Source organism: Fukomys damarensis, unplaced genomic scaffold (genome assembly GCF_012274545.1).
Source record: "Fukomys damarensis isolate Sample0158 unplaced genomic scaffold, DMR_v1.0_HiC HiC_scaffold_37, whole genome shotgun sequence".
Classification (NCBI taxonomy): domain Eukaryota; kingdom Metazoa; phylum Chordata; class Mammalia; order Rodentia; family Bathyergidae; genus Fukomys; species Fukomys damarensis.
Window position 1 is genome coordinate 33,604,143 of NW_022900949.1, and position 22,522 is coordinate 33,626,664.

General features: G+C 50.6%; 1 protein-coding gene across 2 annotated transcripts in view; it reads left to right on the top strand.

Annotated features, from left to right (window-relative positions):
* The window catches only part of Eefsec (eukaryotic elongation factor, selenocysteine-tRNA specific), a 184,689-nt gene that overhangs the window by 72,282 nt on the left and 89,885 nt on the right, over positions 1 to 22,522 (top strand). For both annotated transcript variants that reach the window (XM_010617323.3, XM_010617315.3), the window contains exons 3-4: positions 2,803 to 2,899; positions 4,930 to 5,094. In XM_010617323.3, the coding sequence (XP_010615625.1) occupies positions 2,803 to 2,899; positions 4,930 to 5,094 (262 nt within the window). The remainder of the gene's footprint in view (positions 1 to 2,802; positions 2,900 to 4,929; positions 5,095 to 22,522) is intronic.

Genomic DNA, 22,522 nt, shown 5'->3' on the forward strand with positions numbered 1-22,522 from the left:
ACGAGGTCCTTCTAAACAGTGTTCACATCACTATCTGGGAGGAGAGACCTTTTGGCTGTTGGGACTTACCTTTCAGTGTTCACTCAGGCTAAGGTTATATCCTGTGGATGTGTCCCAAAGCCAAGAGATAAAAGAAAAAGTCAGTCATGCCCCTGACATGTTTATCAGTGTGGTTTATAAAATGGTGGAGATTTGGGGGTATACATAAGTCATGTAGGGGAAATTTGGGATCACACTGTTAGGTAGCTGTGAACAGTAAAAAGGAAGATGAGAAGGGGGCATGTCAGAGAGAGGTCACAAGCTCTGGTACCACACTTAGAAGGACCTGGCTCAAATCTGACTCTGAGGGTTATAACCCACAATGTGGAGCAAGTTAATTAGCTTCTCCAATGAATAGCTCATTTTCTCCTCTGTAAGGTGATGACAGTGCCACAGTGCTGTGGTGAGGCTTAAATGAAAGCATCCGTGTCACATGCTTGGCTCGGCCAAGTGTGTAATTACTGTTGTTGTCATTACTGTCATTCAAGAGAAGAGTCTCCATGATGCGATGGTAAATAAGTTGGCAGGGTATGAAATTGTACACATACTATAGTGTGTGAAATACTTCTTTTTAAATTTTTAAAATTTGTTTTTTAGTTTTTTTAAATTTATAAGTTCATATTTGCAGTACATAATGATCACCTTCCTCTTGAGGAGTTGGTACAAGGTGCAAACACATCCCAATTCTTTTTCATGACCTTTCTTGCCCCTCCTTACCCTCTCCCTCCATCTCTTGGTCTTCCTCCCTTTTGTAAAAATCTATCTCCCTGTTTCCTATTATCAATCTTTATTTTGCTCTCTATTTATATTTTGAGTTTCTCATATAAGAAAAATCATGCAATATTTAAGCTTGTGTGTCTGATTTATTTCACTTATGGTCTCAAGGTACATCCATTTTACTACAAATGACTCAAATTTATTCTTTATGGCAGAGTAGTACTACACTGGGTATAAATACCACATTTTTGTTGATGGACATGTAGGCCACTTCCAAGATTTAGCTCTTTTAAGTTGTGCCACCATAAACATGGGTATGCATCACTGTAATATGATGTCTTTAACTCTTTTGGAAAGATATGTAGCAGGGGAATAGCTGGGTCAAATGGGATTTCTAGTTTCAGTTTTTTACACTTGATCTTAGCCGAAAGGCTGAGAAGCAATAGTTTCAGTTTTGAGGAGTTTCCATACTGATTTCCAAAGTGGTTGTACTAGTTTACATTCCTACCACCAATGCAGAAGGGCTCCTTTTCCTCTGTAGTCTCTCCAGTATTTGTTATTATTTGACTTCTTTTTTTATTTTTGGAGACAGGGTCTGGAACTCACTGTGTAGCCCAGGCTGGTCTTGAACTTGCAGCAATCCTTCTGCCTCAGCCTCCCAAGTGCTGGGATTACAGGCGTGTGCCACCATGCCCCACATTATTTGATTTCTTGATGATAGCCATTCTTTCAGAAATAAGAGAACTTTAATATTGTTTTAATTTACCTTTATTTAATGGCCAGAGATGTTGGATATTTTTTCATGTGCTTATTGGCTATTTGAACTTCTTTTGAGAAATGTTTCATTTCAGTTGCCCATGTTTTGACTGAGTATTATTTTTAGGCATGTCTGAATTTTTTGAGTTCTTTATATATATTTTAGATATCAATCCTCTGAGGAATAGCTAGCAAAAATTTTTCCCATTCTGTAGGTTGTCTCTTCACTCTGTTGATGGTTTCCTTTGCTATGCAGAAGATTTCTAATTTAATATGATCCATTTTGTTGATTCTTTATGTTATTTTTTATGCTATTGGTGTTCTGTTCAGAAAGTCCTTGCCTACACCCATGTCTTCAAGATTTTTACCAATTTTTATCTCCCAGCAGGTTGTGTTTTTGTTTTAACATTTAGATCTTTGATCAATTTTGACTTTAGTACATAGTGTGAGATATGGGTCTAGATTTAATCTTCTATAGTTAGCCAGTTTTCCCAGCACCATTTATTAAAGAGGCTATCTTTCCTCCAGTATATGTTTTTGGCTCCTCTGTCAAAGATCAGATAGTTGAATGTGCCTGAGGTTGTTTCTGAATCCTGTCTCCTGTTCCATTGATCCATGTGTCTGACTTTGGGTCAGTACCATATAATTTTTATCACTGTAGCTTTGCAATATAGCTTGAAATCTGGAATTATGATGCCTTCCGCTTTGCTCTGTTGCCCAGGATTGCTTTTGCTATTCTAGGTCTTTTCTGGTTTCATATGAATTTTAGGATTATTTTCTCTAGTTCTTTGAGGAATAGCATATGAAATAGTTCATATAACATATAAAAAAATAGGAAAAAAAATCCCTTGACACCATATGGGGGAACCATAGTGATAGGATTACGGGGTTTTTTTGTTTGTTTGTTTGTTTTTTCTCTTTTCCTTTTTTTCTTAACAGTGTTACTATTGTCTTGGGTTTTGCCCGGGTGCTGCTGTTAGACACCATGTTGGGGGCTTCTAGCTACATCTCTGAGCTTGCTGGCACCAGACTCTGGTTAGTGCTGGGTGAGGGCACAGCTGCTTCTTTGGAAGGGCTCTGAGGTAGAGTTTAAGAACCAGAAGCCTCTTAGACTCCAGTGCCCTAGTGCCAGGCCTCTCCCTGGGGCTCCATATCCTCCTCTGCTGAGAGTGAGGACAGTGGTACTGCACAGAGGCATGTCCTGCATAGTGGCTTGCAGGAACTCCAAGATGTATTTTGTGCCCATGTTGGGACTCTGTGATGGTGATGGTGCTTGTTTTCCCATTGTAGGTTCCGGGGTGCTCCAATTATACCTGTAGCCGCCAAGCCTGGGGGACCAGAGGCCCCTGAAGCGGAAGCTCCGCAGGGAATCTCAGAGCTCATTGAGGTACTATCTGGTTGAACCCAGGTCCCCCTAACCCGAGCCTGCTCAGGTGGGCTCCTGTGACCACCATGAGGGAGAGGGAAACCCCAACAATACCCCCCAGTACTCCAAAGAGATCTGGCTGGCTTCCTTAACTTCCCTGGCCACTGGAAGGGACAAGGGACGTGCAGGTCCTCACCTGCAGAAAGAGTAGCCAAGACTGAGAGTCCTCAGGCCCCGTAGCCCAAGGCTCTGCAGAGGTTACACACCCTCCTGTGTCTTGCTTTTTTCCTTCTTGTCACTGCTTGCACCGAGACAAAGCAGTGCCTAGCGGTCTAGAGCCCTGGGGCCCAATCCCCCACTCCCAGCCTCAGATTGTGCCAGCCTTATGTGGGTGGGCTGCAGTCAGTTGGGCTGCATCTGGGGGCAGCACAGCTTCTGTCTCCACTCACTGGCAGTGAAGGGGTGTGTAGGGTGCTGGTGGGTGCCCAAAAGGACAGCAGTGAGGGTGGGGCCTGAAGAAGACTTCCTCTGTGAGTGCCCAGAGGGTCAGAGGTGCCCAGGTGCCTGGCCCAGAGCACTGCATTCTAGTCTGGTCTGTCACCTACTTTTTACCTCTGGGTCCTCTCTGGTAAAGGAGGGAAGAAAGAAGCACTGATCCCAGGGTGGGGGTTGTGGGGAGGATTAAATGGGTTAACAGAAGAGCACCATGCCTGTGCTTGCTGTGGCAGGGACTAATTCCTCCACAGAGGTGATCACTAACATTCACAGCCATCTTGGGAGATCTGAACAATTCATATCTGTCTCACCACGGACGCACCGGAGACTCAGGCTCAGTGGCCTGACCCAGCTCTCACAGCACGTGCTGTGAAGGCTGATTGTTAGGCTCAGGGACAGCTTGCACCTAGACCCACAGACCCAAGGTCAGGTCAGGTGTGACCTCCATAATTCCAACGGTGCTGATCCAGCCTGCCTTGCAAAACAAATGTTTTCTGGTAAGATTTATGTTACCTCTTCCTCAGCTCTTGAGCGCACTTGTCTGAGAGTCCAGGACAGTTGTTTTTGTTTAAGCACAATCTACAAAACATGGCTCTGAATGATGTTTGTCCTTTCCTTTAAGAGGCCTCCTGCGTGTGCCTCAGACCAGGCCTGCCTGGGAGCGCCAGTCTTTTTCTGAAAGGATATTATCACAAGACTGGGATTGGCACACTCTTGTCCAAATACTTTTTTTTTTAATTTCCAAATACTTTTTTGATAGCCTGTTCCCATACGAAGTCAGAAAGTAGCACAATGGAAAGCATAAGGGATGTTTATTGGTAGTCAGAATAGGCCACATCTCAGAGCACATAGATGCCTGAGCAGAATTGACTGGCTGAAGTGTGTGGGAAATCACCATGGGGAGGAAAGGTAGAAGCCAGAATGTGGGGACATAAGACCACCACTCTGTCTCTGCTGGGGCCCAGAGAAGTGGTGGGAAGGCTCTGGTCACCCTGCGCAGCTCTTTCCCTGGATCCCCAGGCCCAGGGAGCAGCTCCAGGAGTCACCTTCCCTCCTGTCCCATTGAGTCCTCCTGTCCTTCCTTCACTTGTCCTTTCCTCTGGTTGATGTAGCTATCAGGCAGACAGATAAATAGGTGACCCACCAGTGTGCTAACTTTGCTAATGGGGTGGAGTATGGCCAGACAGGACAGCTTTTCAGAGAGGCAGAAGGCTGCTGGGCTGCTGCGGAGGTTCCAGCCTGTTGTGGGGCGGGTGCCTGGCAACTTGGGACCAGGTACTGTGGCACCTTTGGTCTTACAGCCTCAGTGGGCCCCATGACAGCTGTGGAACTTCACAGGAGTGCCATCAGGAAGGCTGGGGTGGCCGAGCAGAGGGAGCCCAGCTTGGGGCGTGATCAGGAAGTAGGCTGTCAACTCTGGCCAGCTTGCCAGGTCACATCACCCGAGTCAGGCCTCACCTCAATGGCCTTGGTGACGCCATGTGGCCACACAGCCACAGCCTCTACTCACTCTGCCCCTTGCCGAACTGTCAGTGGCAGCAACATCTCTCTTCTAGCTCCTGAAGTCCCAGATTTCCATCCCAACAAGAGATCCTTCAGGCTCCTTCCTCATGTCTGTGGACCACTGTTTCTCCATCAAAGGCCAAGGCACGGTGATGACTGGGACCATCCTGTCTGGCTCCATCAGCCTTGGAGACAGTGTGGAGATTCCTGCCCTCAAGGTCAGTCTCACATTGTCCTTCCTTTCCGCTTCCCCCCTCACAGAAAGGGAGGGGACAGTACCTTCGCTGTCTCTGGTGTTGAGCTTGCCCCAAGCTATTCCTGCTCCCTAGGGCTGGCCAGGGCCCTGCCACCCTCTCTGCCCTGCTTTGTCCTTGCTTCTGCTCCCCACCCTAGGACTGCCCTTCCCCAGCTGGCTCCACAGCCCCTTGCTTTCCCAGCTATCCTAACCATGCTGGTGGAGTCCTTGATATTCCAGGAAGAGAGTTCTGGGGAGGTGGATAAGATACTGAGGCCCTAGAAGGTGAGGTGGTCTTGAAGTCACACAGGTAACACTCAGGTTCTGGGGGCACCAGATGTCAGGATGGACACGTGTGAGGTTATTTCTTGTTACCTTTTTCTTAGGCATGAGAGTTGAAAATCAAACACAACTTGAATCTTATGGCACTCAGCGTCATTCAGTAAGAGAGAAATTCATATCATTACTTACTCCCAGTGGCTGTGGCAGACACTGCACCATCTCCCTAAGCCCATGGGAGGATGAGCATTGAGGGTCCACTGTTTCCCCACTGCCTGTGCCATAGCCTAGCCCTCATTTAAAAGATGTCCAGTGGTCTTGTTGAGCCCCTTCTCCGGAGGGTTTTTCTTACAGTTGTGTTTTATAGCTCGAGGAGGAGGTAGGCTCCCCAACTCCCCTCCTGCTTCAGAAGGAAAAGGTGAGGACAGAGACTTGCTTGAAGCTGAGCCAGGCCATCTGTGCCAGTGGCAGGAGGTGTCAGATTGATCCCCATCCCTGGGGCAGTGGGCTCATTGTGGCTGATGCTTGGAGCGGTTGCCTGGGTGCTGGGCTAAGGTGGACCGTCTGGTTCTCTGAAGAACAGGACCAGTGGAGACACAGACCTCTCAGTATGGGAATAGAGAGGTACCCCAACATCTGAGTCCCACAAAGCCTGAGCAATCCCCCCGATGGTTCCCAAGTGCAGCTGTGTGCAGAGATGTGTGCTTTATAAAATTGGCTTACACAGTTTCGGAGCCTGGCCTACCTAAAATTGGCAGGGAAGTGTGGGAGTCTGGTGCATAGAGGTGCAGTTCAAAGGCCATCTCATGGCTGATTCCTTCCTCCTCAGGGAGGGATGTACTGTGCTTTTGGTTTAAATGCGAATCTCACACAAAAATACCCTCACCAAAACCCTCAGGATAATCTCCGAGCATGTAGCCAGACACCAGGGCCCAGCCAAGCAGGCGCAGAAAATGAACCATGCCAGGAGCAGGAGGGGTGTGATAGCAGCGCCTGCTGGGAGCATGGAAAGAAGAAAGGGCTGTGGCTGTCAGGTCTTGTGTGCGTGCCTCTAGAGGAGGGGACAGGAACAAAAAGGGCTCCCCTACTTGAGGGAAGTCTCAGCCTCCCATCCACTTGACGGTGCTGTGGCTGTTGTTTCCTTCTGCAGGGGCTAGAGGTGTAAGGGGTACTCTCCTGACCAGGGTGACCAACCAGAAAAAGAAAACTCACTCTAGCCAGGTTCACACCCTGTGCCCTTCCGCAGGTTTAGAACCTGCTCCTGCTTGGTAATAACTCCTCCTCTATGCCACTTTAGATACCCCTCTAAAGACCCAGGGAAAAGACCACATAAATCACTTTAAGCTAGAGCTAACCCTATAAATCTTAGAAAATAAAGCATAAAACCATGAAAATAAACTAAATTTATATTTAACAGAAATAAGATTAGAGTTGTGACTGTGTGCTGATTCTTAGTTGGAACAGAAAATAAATCAGTGCTAAATTTCCTAATGGTCCTCAAGTTCCCCCAGCAGACCTCTAGGGCTCACCCAGATCCAGCCTCCCTTGCTCCCTGGGAGATGCAGGGCATCTTGGGAGAAGAACTGGGAGTCTGAGAGGGGCATCAGAGGACCTCGGGGTAGACTGAACTACAGCACCAGAGGCTCTCAAGGGAGGAAGAGGTTTTGGACAGTGGGAGAGTGGCTGTGGTGGCATGAAGGAGGACTGAGGCAGATGGTGCAGGGTGAGCTGGTGGGTGTGTCCGAGAGGGGATGAGTCCTGAGTGTGGTGGCTACAGATGGAACATGCTTGTCAGCTCCCCATTACTGATCCTGCACACGTGACAAGTGCTTGTTAGATACAAATTTCATCCCCTCTTGCTGCTTTCCCCTAGCTAACTGTGTAGCCTTTGTGGCATCCACTACTCTCTGCTCCACTGATTTACTGGTCAAGAAAAACAGAAGCTGTAAGGGGCGTATTTGGATATTTAGCCAAGGAGGTTGCCAAGCAAAGTTTGGAAAATGCAGCCTTGCTTCTCCTTTGCTGTTTATAGCAAAATGTAAGGGAAAAGGAATGGAGTGAGCGAGGAATTTGTAGCAAAAAAGAACCAGCACTCAATGATTTGGGGGATTTTCGCCTATTCTGTTGCAAAGGATGAACAAGACAGAACTTTACCGTTGAACAAGTATGCTCTGGAGTGGCTGTGGCTCGGAGGCTGGGCAGCTTAGCGGAAGAGATTAGGTGTGAATAGGTGTGTGACCAGGAACCTGCCAAGCTCCTCTGCAGAGGCCAAGAATAGATGTGCAGTTACCTAGAAGGACATGTGGGGAGTCGTCTTTGTTAATGGCATGGATCCCCGTGTATGGGACAGACCCCCTGGTTATACCAGCATAGACATTGGACAGAAAGGGACAGAAACCATACAAAAATGGGGCAGAGGGCTGTCAGAATCATAGAATTGTACAGGCAGCAAATGGGCAAATAGAATGATTTAGCTATGGAAACACACTGTCCTAGGAAGGGAAGGAGGGGGTAGCTGGGTATAGGTGGCTCTGGAAGTATGAGTGGGAGAATTGCCCAGTCTGGGCAATTTAGAGAATCTGTATCTCAGAGGGTGGGGGGTGGGAAAGAGAGAAAAGAAAAGATGAGCCTGCATGGGGCCACAGACCTATCAGCAGAGGCCAGAGAATGAGTCCAGAGGCCAGGGTCTGTGAAGTCAGAGCCTCTGTTTGCCCAGAGGTAAGAGAAGCAAGCCACAGAGGGCCAGTCTCAGGTCTTAAATGGAATTGAATTCTGCCCTGCTGGGCTCTGCTTGGGATCCATGATCACTGTATTCCTTCACTTTCTCCCTCCTGGAATGGAATATCTGTCCTCTGCCTATCTCAGAATTGTAGTTTAAAGTAGGACTTGATTTCTAGGTGCACAGAAGAAGAGGCATGTTGCCCCAGGAGAGATGACAGGCATCACCCATGCCTGGTTAAGTGATTTAAGTGATGAGATTAGGGACTTTCTGAACGGCTACTTTGATAAGATGTTGGGCATTGTTAATACTTTCGTGGGCGAGGCTTTGGAGATGTTGAATGTGATACATGTTTATTTTATATGTGGTGTGGGTATGAAGTTCTGGGGATCCGAGGGCGAACTGTAGTATATCGAATTGTGGCCTCTAAAAGAAATGTCCATCTGGAACCTCAGAATGTGACCTTTTTTGAATAAAGGTCTTCTGCAGTTGTGACTAAGGCAAGGACCTCAAGATGAGATCATCCTGGGTTAGGGTGGTCTCCAAATCCAGTGACACATGTCATTGTAAGGGGCAGAGGAAAGGACAGCTATTCCCAAGAGAAGTCCACACAGACCAGAGCAGAGAATGATGTCCTGTACCCCTAAGCCAAGAGAGGCCGATGCTGCTGGTGGCCACTGGAGTGAGGCATGGAGCAGATCCTCCCTCAGAGGCCCTGCGGGACGAGTCCTACTCACGAATGGGTTTGAATCCTGGCCTCCAGACACGGTAAGACGTTTCTATTATGAGTTGTCAGGTTTGTAGCAAGTTGTTATGGCACCCTTTGGATGGGAAGGACTGAAATCAGAAGAAGCCCATGTCCTTATTATCCTAAGAGTAGGCTTCAGATGTCTAGAGAAGTCACTGCAGCTCTCTGTACTACTTTACCGTTCAGAGACTTCACAGGCTCAGGGTCACAGACACAAAGCAACCAGATAGCAGGAAAGCCAAGAATTGAAGGCATTTGTCCAACTCCAAACACCAGGCTCTGTCCCAAGGAGACAGGCTGTTGGGGTCTCCTCTCCTTTCAGTGGGATGCAGAGGCTGGCACCAGGCAGCCTTGTGGGCATGCTGGTGCACCCTGTGGAGTCCCTCCAGGCTCCATGGGTGTAGACATCTATTTCTGAAGCACCTGAAGCTCAGCACTCCTGACCTCTCACCCCTGCCCTCCTCTAGCACAACCGGTGGCCATGCCTGTTGTATGTCGGCACAAGGATGTCACCGTGGCCTCTTTACAAGCACAGTGACGTTCCTGTCAGATTTCGCTAATGGACTTGGACACATCTGACCGCTTGAACTCCCTAGGAGGCGGGGCGCAGCCATTCCAAATAAACAGTCGCGATCCCTCCCGGCCTGGCTAGCCGGCCGGAGCCTGCCATACCCCAGCCCCTATTTGTGCTGCCCATGTCCATTCCCAGCTGTGGCTGATTAGCTAAGCGGGGAAATGTTGGGATCCGGGAGTAAATGAGAAAAAAATCCACTGAGATAGTAGAGTGGTTTACACATCAAATGTCCTGAGAGCAGCTTTCTCCCCAACTTTCTGGCTCCCTTAGTCTTCAATCTGGGAAATGGATCTTGGATTTCAGGCTAACAGTGTTCCTGGTGGTGATTGCTGGTCAGGGTTGTAACACCAGAAACAGTGAGAGCCACTGACCACAGAGAAAGTGAGCGGGGCTGGGTTTTCAGGGGACCCAGGCCTGGCGCTGACCAGCTATGGGGCCAGAGGCAAACTCCTTGGCCTCTCTGCTCCTCCAACGCAGCTCACACTTAGGACAAGGATGTGTGCTCAGCACTGTCTGGGACTCTGAAGATGGGCAGGAAACATGGTGTCGACTAAGCTCGTGGAACCAGGAGGCAAGCAAGTCTTAGCTGCCACACTTGTCATCTTTCTTGTTGCTGTTTGACGCTTTTCATGTGGAATCTTTGCCATGGGTTCCAGAAGTCGTAATGCAGGGCTCTTTCTAGTTGTAAGGAAAAGGCTCTTTTCAGGACTACTGAATGGGTTATGGAAATGAAAATAAGCTTTGCAGCCCCTGTGGTCCATTGTAAACCCAGTCAATTTGAGATGATGATAAATTCTAACAGATAGATTGGATTTCTAGTTAGTTGATAAAACATTTAAAGAAGAATTCAGAATTTGATCATATATTCCTTCTTCAAGTCCATGTTCAGATTTTATTCTTTATTTAAAAAAACAAAACCATATGATGTGTTATGTCCGCACACCAAGAGCATAATCACTATGTGCTGCAAACACTTACTACTAAGAAAAAAAATAAAAACCCCAGAAAGGAATAAGAAAGTCCTGACTACCACTGGGTGTTGTTTTTGCCTTTGCCCCTGCTCTTGGAAGGTAATCACAAGGTGACATGAGACTGTGACTTCTGGAAAGAACCCATTTTCCTGCCCAAACAAGTCTAAAGCCATGGCTCTTCCAGACCCGCCCTCCTGCCTCACCTAACTGTGTGTGCTCTCTGTCCCCCAAGAACTCCTTAACCCTATCCACTCAGCTTGGGGCTCACCCCATTGGTACTTAGCCCCCAGGCCATGAGCACTCTTGCTGGCACTTAGCACGACTGCACTGCATTGGTCTCTGAGCTCCCTGCCATCCATGCCTGTGTTCTCAGCAGCCATGCCAGGGCCCAGCATGTATCAGATGAATGCAGTAGTAGAAAGAAGCCAGTAGAGCGAACAAGGAGCTGAGCCTTTATTGGGCATTTGGTGGGAGACAGGTAGTTCTGTCATAGAGGCAGTGGGAGGAGCCGTCCACCGCAAGCCTGCCTGGTTGCAGAAACCTGGAGCAGGGCAGCTTGTACTTCCTCTGGAACCCTATACACTCTGGGGTTGTGTCCTGATGCTCCATCAGTAACAGTGTGGAGACCTCCCTGTGTCACCTTGTGGCCCTATTTAGGAGGAACAATTAGGCATTGTATGCTTTGGCTTCAAAGCTGACTTCCCAGCCCCTTTGCAGGACCTAGCTCCTTTTGCCCTGGTTTCTTTTCATCTAAAAAAATGTCACCTGAGCTTCATCTTCTAGTTTCCTGTTTTGTAAAGATACGCAAAGGAAGGTGGGATTTTTGTGAATTCAGTATTCAGTGGCTGTTTGGCTTTTACTGGTGGAAAACAGAGTGCTCTCGGTACCTGTGTGTATCAGAGGTACCCAAGTGGAGTAGGCAGAGCAGAAAGGAGGCCATGGGGGAATCGGGACTGTTCTGGAAGGACTGAGAGGGTGGTAGTGTGAACCCATGAGCAGATCTGCCTCCTTAGCAGCTGGTTGCAGGAAGGGGCTGGTGTGTCAGGCCCACTGCAGCCCGTGGTCACTATAAGGTCAACTTTCTGCGTCTACCAGGATCATGTCTCAGCACCCTGTACCACTCCAGCCTAGCATCTGCCTCCTGCATCCACGGAAAGACCTCGTAGAGCCACTGTTTCCAGCCACTGTCCCGTTGGCTCTCCTCAGTCCCTCTCTCCTCAGGATAGAACCTGCAATGCCTTGCATGGCCTAGAAGGCAGATGTGCGTTTTCTGTCACCTCTTCAGTCTCAGTTTCTTACGTCAGTGCCTCATAAGGTCACCTGCTGCTCTTAACATATCAAGTAGGGCTCCTTGCAAGTGATACAGACCCAACTTGCACAGCTGTCAGACAGCTAGGAAGCCGATAGGCTCAGGGCACCAGGTCCTGGTGCCTTCTCCAGAGTCGGCCTGCCCTGCACTTTTTGGTGGCCACTCTGTGGCCCTGAAGCCCCATTTTCTCCCTTTAAGACCCGACATGTAGCAGCCCCTGTGGCCAACTCATTAACATAGCACTGTCCAGGTCTACTCAGTGGGGGCATGGGAAGGACAGCCTTTCTCTCGCCACAGACACTGTGAGGAGGACACGGGTGAGAGCTGGAGCCCCAAGGGTTGCCGCAGATCTGCTTTGCCCTGACTTCCTGTCTGTGAGAAATGCTGTGTCCTACCTTCCAGCCAGGGGTGTCTGTGCCACGTGGGCCAAACCACTGCAAATGGCAGGAGCAAGAGACTGGGGAGTACTCTGAGAAAGTCGGGTACTGTTGTTAGGTGCCCACCACCTGGTGCTCCTATGTGTCCGTGCTGTTCTAACTACAGCTCTCCACACAGTGGACCAAGTTCAAGGCTGTCTCATTGTGTATTCACAGAGGCAGCGATGTCCCCTTCAGAGCCAGAGTTCATACCACTGGCATATAGGTCTGATACCCGGCTTGGGGGTCTTTCCATCATGGCAGCTTATATTCTGTGTCCTCTCCTTCCACAGGCCTCTCCTTTGGCCCCTGGAGTGCTACAGCTCAAGTGGGGGTCCCAGATTTCTACACCCTGCACTGTCAGGGACCTGGGTCTCTGTGAGGCTTTTGCTTCTGTCTTGCTTTCTTCTAGCTTGAGGGTTAGAGTCACATCTGTGGCCAAGGTATAATATCCTGTGGTGTCCTCACTGGGTCATGGCTGAGAAAGGCCAGTGGCCTCAGGAGCGGGGAGATGGGCCATTCCTCTCTGGGTGTTGCCATCAGAGACCTCGCTCAGCATCTTATGGATGTGGCAGGTGCAATGCTGCCTCTGTCAGACCAGTGCTTACAAATTCCCCTGGCCTGTTCCTACCCTCGGCTCTGTGCGTGCTGCGTCCCTTCATGCTGGTCCTGAGAGTCGGTGGCACTGAGCCCCAGTACATCCTACACTCCTGGAAGACCATCCCTGTCGCACACTGGGAGGGTCTCCCTTCCCCACAATGTTGGTTCCATCTGCTGTGTCTCCTGTGGAGCTGGCACTGAGGCCCACAGTGCATGTCAGGTTTCCATGGGTGTCTGAATCAGGTCTTACATCCTCTTAGATTGGCATCTGGTGGCTTGCAAAGGGGAGCATTCTGAGTGAGAGCAGGGTTTGGCAAGGTACAATGGGAGGCCACAGATAGATGATGGCCAGAGGGTGTAGGAATCTGATTCCCGTGCTGTCCATGTTCTGAGGCTTGCACAGGTCCTTTCTGGGCCTCTTGCAGCTCCCTGAGGGTGGTGCTGCTGACCTCCGTTTTCTTCTGGAGGAAGCAGACAGCACTGAAATCCCTCCAAGCTCATGAGTGAAGAGCTGGGTTCACCCTGGTGCCAAGTCTGAGGTGTGTGCTCTCAGTCTTGCCGGAACACTCTGGGATGAGAAGCCCAGAGCCCTGCTGCCCACCCAAGTGGTGTGAAGCAGTTGAGGAGTCGCCCCGAGCCTCAGAAGTAAACCCCAGGGTTGCTTCACCCCGCTTCTCCTTCCCCAGGCCTTGGGGAGGAGGCTGGCAACAATTCTGGACCATGCCACTTAGGGTCCGGGTCTATGTAGCAACCTATGAACTCTGTGTGAGATGACCCCCTGGCTGCTGAAATCTTAGGAGGGGAACTAAATCAGTCTCATTGCTTCCCAGAGGAGCAGTGATTGTCCTGCACATAGCAATTGTGGTGTGCTGAGGCACCCAGCTGTGTGACTTGGGGCAAGTCATGGCCACCTCATAAGAAGCACAGTCTCCAGGAGGACAGGTTTCTCCCTGAACCTGCGGGCCCTCCGCTTTCACCATTGCAGGAAGGCCAGAGGGAAGGCGTGACTCAGGAGCGGCTAGTCCTGACATGGAGTGACATGGATGCGGGCTCACCGGAACCTTTGTGCCTGGAGCCCTGGGGCTGCTGTTTCCCCTTAGCTAAAGATGACACACATGTCCCCGAGGGCCTGGAGAATGTGAGCTGGCAGTGACTGGATCCCTCTTAGGACATGGGCATCAGGCTAGGGGCAGAGGACCAGGTGGAAGTGGCCATGGTGCACCAAATGCTTAGAGTGGACAACACGTAGGATTGCCAGGATGTGCCCAATGCAGGCACAGGTGCTACGAGTCTGTACGGGAGAGTTGATCTGTGCTGTGAGTCCCAGGGTCCCTTTCACCTTGGAAGCTAGCTCTGGCTTAGTGGGTAGAGTGGCTGTGCTGCTTGGGCCTGGTTGATAGTGTACCATGGCACTGGGAATGCCAAGTGCAGCAAACCCTGGTTGGACCCAGGATGGGTGTCCCTATCCCTTCCCTTTGTGTAGGAAGACTGGGTAAGAATGGTGGTAAGGAGTGCTCAGGAAAGCTTCTGGCCTGTTTCTCAGACAAAGGGTGTTGGCATTGAGTGGGGGATGCCAGAGTTGTGTGTGGGAGGTATCAGGGCTATGCTGGAGGGATGCCAGCAGTATGTTGGGGTGCCGAGCAGAGTAGCGCAGCCAGAGGTGAGAGACGCCATCAGAGCCGAGGGAAAGGGACTCCTGTGGGGGCCTGGGGTGTCAGCAAGTGGTCTGTGATCTTTATTTATTTTATTTTATTTATTTTTTTAACCTTTAATTTTTTTTCAGCTTTAATTGAGTTTATTGGTACATTTTAGGGATACAGTACAGTTACATTCATTGTTGGGATCTTGTTTGTACCTCTACAGAAGGCTGTAATGTGTTTTTTGTTTTTTTTTGTTTTTTGGTATTGGGGATAGAACCTGGGTCCTTGCGCTTGCGAGGCAGGCCACCAAACCGCTGAGCTAAATCCCCGAGCCTATTTATTTTATTTTTGGTACCTGGGATGGAACTCGGCCCTGGCCCAGGGTCTGTGATCTTTAGACGTCAGTTAGGATGCTGTTGGAAAGCCAAGTGGGGAAGAGGAGATTCCAGGTGTAGCCCCTTCCTGTGAGGTCCTTCACCCATGGCCCAATAGTGCTCTCCAGTCTTCTAGAATTGGGCTTGGGAGAGCCCTCCAGGGTCCCTAGCTCTCAGGAATGGAGCACCCAGGACTATCCAGCTGTCCCCAGGCTCCTGCAAGGCTCCCTAGCCCCTGCCCTTGCTCCCAGCCTCCTTCCTCCACTGTGGAGTTCAGGCTTGGCCAAAGCTAGCCATTGTTTCTTACACTCCTCCCAGTTGAGGGTGGGCCAGCGGCAGTTGCTGCAGTGCTTATTAAAACTTGGTCCCACCGCAGGTTCCTTAATTCTAGGCAGCAGAAGCCAGGGAATTAGTGTTCATGACTATTTGAAATAACCAGATCATTGGAGATTTCACATACTTGGGTCGAGTGAGGAGGGAATTCTTTTCATTGAGAATTTAGGGAGCTGGGAATATAGCTCAGTGACAACGCCTGCCTGGCATGTGCAAGGTCCTGAGTTCAATCCCCAGTACCCCCCCCCCAAAAAAAGTAGGGAAACCTGTGGGCCTGACTCATCACTTAACCTGCAGCCTCAGTGACTTAACATCTCTCAGCTTATTCATCTGAAGATGGAAGAAATATTAGTGATTGAGCCTGCTGTGCAGTATTCCCGTGGGAAGTAAAAGGAAGTGCACAGCATGTTTGTTCAGCAGGTGTTGTTCAGAACCTGCTGTGTGTGGTGTGAGGCCAGGTCATGGGATGGGAGAGGGTGCATGAGGCAGGTCATCATGGTTCTGTGTCAGTAGAATTCACCTTCTCACGCTGGGGTGTGCCTGGGTAACTGTCTGGCTTTCTTTACGGAGCTGTGATCAGGGTTAGGAGAGCTGCTCAGAGCTGGAGAGCTGTCCCTGAGGAAGTGACACTGGAAATGTTGCCTGACAGAAGGGACCCAGACCCTCTGAGAACAAGGAGCCTGAGGCCTGGGCATGGGTCAGGAGAGACTTGGAGAGAACGCTGGGTGAGCTGTGGACCTACTCCTTGTGCAGGCTGCCTGCCTCCCTTGCCCGACCTGGCCACACCTGCAGCTGGCACCCAGCCCCTCACAACCTAGTCTCATGAGGGCTCTGCTGTGACATTCTGTTTTCCTCAATAGAGGAAAGCCGAGTGTTTCTTGAGTATGCATAGAGCCAACATATCATTTCAATAGAATGTTTATAATTCCCTCTCTTAAGAAACGAGACAGTAACAAAAATGCCATAAACATTGTTGAAATTGTCCACAGTCCATGGCTTATAAGAATCACAGGGTAAGGGCAAATGAGACAGCTTATTAAAGACCCTTGGGCTGAAGATTTAGCTCAGTGTTTCCACCTCCTCCCTGGCAAGCACAAGGTGCTGAGTTCGATCCGTGGAACCCATAAAGAAAAAAAGAAAGAAGGAAGGGAGGGAGGGCGGGAGGGAGCGAGGGAGGGAAGGAAGGACAGAAAGACCCTTGCCTGTTTTTGTTTGAAGTTTTGCTAAAATATTTTGTTCTAATATCTTATGTAAAAATAAGTGCCAGCTATTCAGCGTTTTGGTGTTTTTTTTGTCTTTTCAAAGTATTTGCACAAACTGGTTCTGCTAATCCAGTGACTGTCAGCCTTGAGACGGCATATCGCCCCTTGGTGTGCTATTCAAGACAGTGTTGTGAGGGTGTCACCATGGGTACGAACATGAAGACAAGTCCTGGCTTACATGCTTCCACAGCTGCACTGTGCCATACGTGTCAGCAGAGGAGACTGATGTTGTGGACAGTGGTTTCCAGGGAGCCAGGACCTGTTTGGGCCCAGGGAAGAAGCTTTGCTGTAGCTTAGGCAGATTGAGGTGGCCTGGACCAAGTTGGTGGCACCACAGCAAGTCTCCAGGGTGTTTAGGAGAAGGACCCATAATGAAGTGAGAGACATGTCCTAGATGGCCTGGGGCTCTTGCTAGAGTAGCAGGCCAGGTGGTGGAGCTTGTGCTGAGAGCAGAAACGCTGAACTGAGGGCAACTCCAAGCTGGAGTGGGGCTTAGGGCTCAGTAAATTGGAAGTGGATGGGTCATTTGCTTGATGAGTTCTACAAGGTAGGTTCCCATGAGTCTGACGCTTAAAGGAGTTTGGGATAGCCGGGCATTGTGGTACACACCTGTAATCCCAGCACTTGGGTAGCTGAGGCAGGAGGATCGCTGTGAGTTCGAGGTTAGCCTGGGCTACATAGTGAGTTCAAAGCCACCGTGAACTACATAGTGAGTCCCTGTCTCAAAAAACAAAGCAAAAGGACTTTGGGATGAGGCAGAGGTTTGTGAGCTGTGTGAATCCAGCCTTTGCAGTCGGGGCCCCTGGCTATAAAGGATGAGAAACTTCACAAAGCATGCTGCAGCTGTTTCCAAGTCCAAGGTTGTATTTCCAGTGCTCCCAGGCTCCAAGCCCTCTTTTCCTTTTCCTTCTTGGCTCAGGAGCCTTCCTGGTTCTGAAAGGCGAGGGCGAGCACTCTGGCCTTGGCCTTCCCAGATGGAAGGGAGGGCATTCCTGGGGATACCCTGGGAGAAGCTGCACTGGGCTGCCTGGTGCCAGAGCCGGGTAACGGGGAGGGCGACTGCCCTCACTGCTGCTGCTGCTGCTGCTGCTGCTGCCGCCACCACCATTGCTCCTGCTGCTGAGAAACAAATCGGGATGACTGGGCGGAAGGTCAGGAGTTTAAGAGCTTGTTTGATTCAAGACCCGGGTAAGAGACAGGAGGGGAGTGCACTAGTTTTATATGTGGATCCTGGTATTTTCTTTGAGTTGGGGTGGAGAGTGTAGGGGCAGGGAGGGAAGGCAGGCCGCCAGAGGGCATGCTGCCAAGCAGAGCGCGGCTAATGCAAACCATACGGCCGGCAGGCGCACGGGCGGGCAGCAGCAGCAGCAGCCCATCTCCTGGCCAGGCATAATGTAGTCCTTGCAGGCGCGCAGGCAACAAGGTAGCCTGGGCAGTGTGGCCACTTAACCCTTGAGGTGCTGAGTGCAAGTGGGACTGTTTCTCCCACGCATCAACACTGCTACCAAGTGTCTATCCTGAACATAAGCTGGTTAGCATCCTCCCTGCTTCGACACTCCAGTCACCACCAGCGCCCCTACCTGAGCTGTGATGACCAAAACTGTCTCCAGGGAGCCTCAGTATTTGTGGGGTACACACCCCTGGGGGACAGCCACTGGCCTCACACAGGCGGCTTCTGCTGCTGGCACAACCTGGCCTATACGTTCAGACAGTGTGTGCAGTGCCACTGACCTGAGCACCTGTGAGGGGTGGCAGCAACCAGGGTCGGGGAGACAGCCTTGCTGGGTTGCCCAGGTAATTGGAAGCCACGACCAAGCTCTTTGTTGTCCTACTCACCTCTCCCAGCAGACCGAGTTCATTTATTCTTTTGTGAGTGGGAAGCACAAAGCCTGCTTCTTGATTATCTCTTGGCAGACTTGTGATGCTGTCCCTTTTCTCTGCCTATTCAGAGAATCTGAGGAAACGTGCACAGGGATGTCCACCTCAGTGGTGATCAGACTGAGAGCAAACGGAGATGAGCTCCTCTTGTGGCCTTGGGGTGGCCATGTAGACCTGGGGTTCTTTACAGAACAACACCATCTCTGTGGAAGGATCAGCTCAAGGATCACCTGATTGGCAAGTGCAGAGACTTCCAGTGGTCTTGTGCTGCCCTGCTTAGTAAATACTCTGTGACGCAGTGCTGAGTGCAAAGGCAAGTCTTAGAATGATATGTGTGCCTTGGTCCGATTTATACAGGAGAGCTGCACACACGTGCTGTGTTTGTGTGCACACCCATCAGAGACACTGGCCAGCTGACAGCTCACTGTGAACAGTGACTGCGTCTTGGGGGAGCGGTACGTAGAGTTAGGGAGCCAAACGAGTTTTCATGTTCTTGGCTGTGTAATTGGTGTTCACCTCTACAATGAGCTGGCATTCATGTGTTCCTTGTGTGGCTTTTATGAAGGCAAAAACAGACCCAGAGAAAGAAAAACTTTTGTTCTCACCTCCCTTGTGCCTCACCTAGTTTTGTCCTTGGACAGCCACTGTCAGCTAGGGAGGCCTCTGCATGGGGATCCAAGGGCTGGCCTGGACCCATTCTCCAGGGAGGCTGAAGGGGCCACCTCCCTGCCCCAGGGTGGCCCACAGGCACCCAAAACGTCTGTGTGGTTCCTGCACTTGGCCCCACGTGACCCGTGCCCCCCTTGCTGCCATACCAGAGTACTCAATACATGCAGCCTTGCTCTTTTGCAGACTGTGTGTGTCTGGTTGCTGTCTGGTTGCCTCAGGTCCCCTCCCAGCTGTTTCTCCTCATCTCTCCCAGGCTGCAGTCCCTTTCTCCCCATTCATATCTTCTCCTCTTCTCAGAGAGGCACAAAGACCTGTTGTTCTGGCTCTTCCTGGGCTGTCTGTGGCCTCCTGCACATTAGCATATACAAATACTCTTGTCCCTTTGTGGGGGCTGCCACCTTCCCTGACAACACTCGGGAGACCCGATGCAATGCTTCCGTTGCCCCTCTGCCACAGTGGGGGAAGCTGTGAGGTAGTGACAATGATGTCAGGGTTTCTTTCACTCTCTGGCTTTTTAAAGGCAAAGATATATCAAGGCCCAGAGAAGTTTAAGTCTTGTGGTTTAGACAGGGATCTGGCTCCAGAGCTTGTGTACCCACCACCTGGCTTCTGTGTGTCACTTGTGACTGTGCAGTGGTCTGTGACATCCTTGGAGCTGTCCCCTGGTTTGGCCTCTCCATGTTTCAGATTTCTGTAGCTGCTGTGGCTCCCTGGGAGGGACCCTGCCCACCAGCAGCTCAATAGGCCTTTCAGGATCACCCCAATCTTAGGAGACTTGGGCCTCAAGAGAGGAGGGGTCTGGTGTGGCCCTACAGCCCACTCCAGTGATACTGTGTTCTCGAAATGCGGCTGTGCACAGAAGCACGCTGCCTGTATCATGGGAGAGGGGATGAGACTAGTATGTGGAGGTTCCATATGCTGAGAATCCAGGAAGAAGGGCTCTGGACCCCAGCACCGGGTGCTTGAGAGGACTGCGCCATGCAGCCACTGTGCTGGGAGCAGTGTTTGAGTGGGTCCCTTGTATCTTCCAAGTGGTCCCTGGGGAGCCCTTTCCTGGCCAGTGCTATGGAATCTGGGCTTTGGGGCTCCAGAACCTGGCCTCTTACAGCTATGTTCCTGCGCAGCCTACTGGCCTCTGAGGTGGAACCAGGTGACCTGCTGCAGCCAGGTGGAGGTTTTTGCTTTATTGCTGGTGATGGGGCCAGGCTGGCATCCCAGTCTCTGCTCTTCCACTGTTTTGTAGCTCAGGGAGGCTGGAGGCTGGTGGGTCCCTTGAGCAGTAGTGGCAGTGGGATGCAGAGCAGGCAGTGTGCAGACATGATTCTGCCTGTGCCTTGGGCCTGAGTGAGTCTCTGTAAGGTCATATTATGGCCATGTATTACATCTTGGGACACTGAGACTTCCTCCCAGGCCATACTGCTATCTATGGGACCTCACTGTCACTGCCTAGTGGGGCCCAGCAAGGTACCATTTGTAGCCAGAGCACCTGGCTGGGGCCTGTGCCCTCCTGCTTTGAGTAAAGCTCTGGCCTGGCCGCAGCTCATGGTCTGACCCTGTAACCTGTGTGAAAGGCCACTGGCCATTGGTGGGATGCTGGTGGTCAGTCCCATCCCGGCCAGCAGTTCGTCTGCCCCAGCCTCCTTCCCACTGCTGGCTGTGGTTCACAGGGAGCCCTTTGAGGGGCTTTTTGATGTGCACCGTGGATGTTTGGCTCGACCAAGTTTGTTTGCTTAAGCATTACTCTTGCCAGTTCATTCGAATCTTCTCTTTCTTTTAAAAATATGCTGCTTGCCAAAGGTTATTCTGGATCTGTTTTTGTTTATCAGGTAGAATTGTTCCAGTGCAATTGAAAGCAGACCCACATGTTTACACGCACAGGAGCTGCTTGCCAGGGCACACGCACACGCTGACATGCATAGACGCATGGTGTGGGGCAAATAAGCCAGCGCCCTTGAAGTCCACAGGCTGGGAATAGGTTCTGAAGAAGCACTTCTTTCCCCAGGACTTGTAGCTTGAAGGTTTCTATCCCCAGGTGTTGGCAGTGCAGAATGTTAGGCTGGCAGAAACCAGGGACGGTCATCGCTGTGGGGTCCAGCAAGTGTGCTGGGGATATGGGGGCCGTGGCCATCCATAGATGTTCCTTGTGGGCCTGGCTTCTTTCTCCATGCCTGGTCTCCTCCTGTTCTTAGGCTGCTGGCAGGCTGCATACTAGATGGAGGCTCTCAGCCTTCAGGCAGCAAACAGGGCTGGCTGGAAGTCAGCCAAGAGCTGTGAACTCCCTTCTAAGTGAAAGGCCCTTCCTTGGGGACACAGCTGGGTGCCTTCTGCCAGAAGTCCTGCAGTGGATTTCTTCAGGAGTGCCTCTCTCTGTCCCCACTGGGATGACTGTGGCCAGAGCTAGTTCCTTTCTGGAGTGGATTCATCCCCATACCCTTGGGGTCCCGTGGGTTGTTGAGTTTCACAGAGGGCCCAGATGGCTAAGGGTTGCCCTCTTTTCAATCCCAAGTCTACCCAACAGGGAGGTGAGGGTCTCACTGGATTGGCGTGAATTGTCCAAGAGGCAGGCCTGTTAGCCAGTATGTGTTTGATTCCCAATGATGGGAACCAACTCAGATGCACGTAAGGGAATCATTCTTGCTTCCATAACCAAGAAGTTACTCTGGGCCCGACAATCTGGGGCTTTTGACTCTCAGGACTTACTTTCTCTCCTTTTTTTGCAGTACTGGGGATTAACCTGGGGTTTTCACATGAGCTACAACCTCAGCCCTTTTTTATTTTGAAACATGATCTTGCTAAGTCACTAAGTTGTCCAGGCTGAGCTTGAACTTATGATCCTCCTGCCTCAGTTTCCTGGATCTGGGATGACAGGTGTACACTGTCACACCTAGCTTCAGTTTTCCCTGTGTCTGTCTTGTTCCATGATTTTCTCTGGCCCTAGGCAGCTGTCTCCTGGTGTCCTGGGCAACCCTGACTGGGCTGCTACTCAACTCCTGCTGCCCTGCAGTGCTGGAAGGCACCCGGACTTGGCCTCATGTAGGGTGCAGCTGATGAGAGGTGTGTGGCAGTGTCCCCAGGAATCAGGCACCAGGGCCTGGTGGGTGGTTCACATGGGCCTTTTATACCAGGGCAGAAAGGGGTGTTCCGGTGTGGTGACATCTGTGTGAAGCTGCTGTCACCCATTTATGTCACCTCATCTGCTTCTTGTGTTAGCTCAGCAAAGGCAGGAACAGCTTCAGCTCTGTCCTCACGCAGCTGGGAAGGCGGAGGAGACCCACATGTCAGCACTGAGATACTATCCCTTCGACCTCAGCCCCGTCAGGTACAGCATGGAGCCACATGTCAGCCCCCTGACCAATGTGCGGACACAGCCACACTACAGGCCACATGATGATACTGCTGTGGGGCCGCTGTCCCCGCCACCCACACAGTGTGGACATCTTTTCCCTTCAGTAAATAAAGATCAAATAGCCATGATGTGGACTGTAAAGCACAGAAGTAACTTTGTTATCTATATTTGGGAATCTTTCTAAAATGTATTTTATACTCCCTTGTTTCCCCAAACTACACAGTTCTTCCTAGAATAGTGCTTATAATTTCTCCTTTCTGATGACTAAGCTCATTTTGATGAGCTGGTTGGTT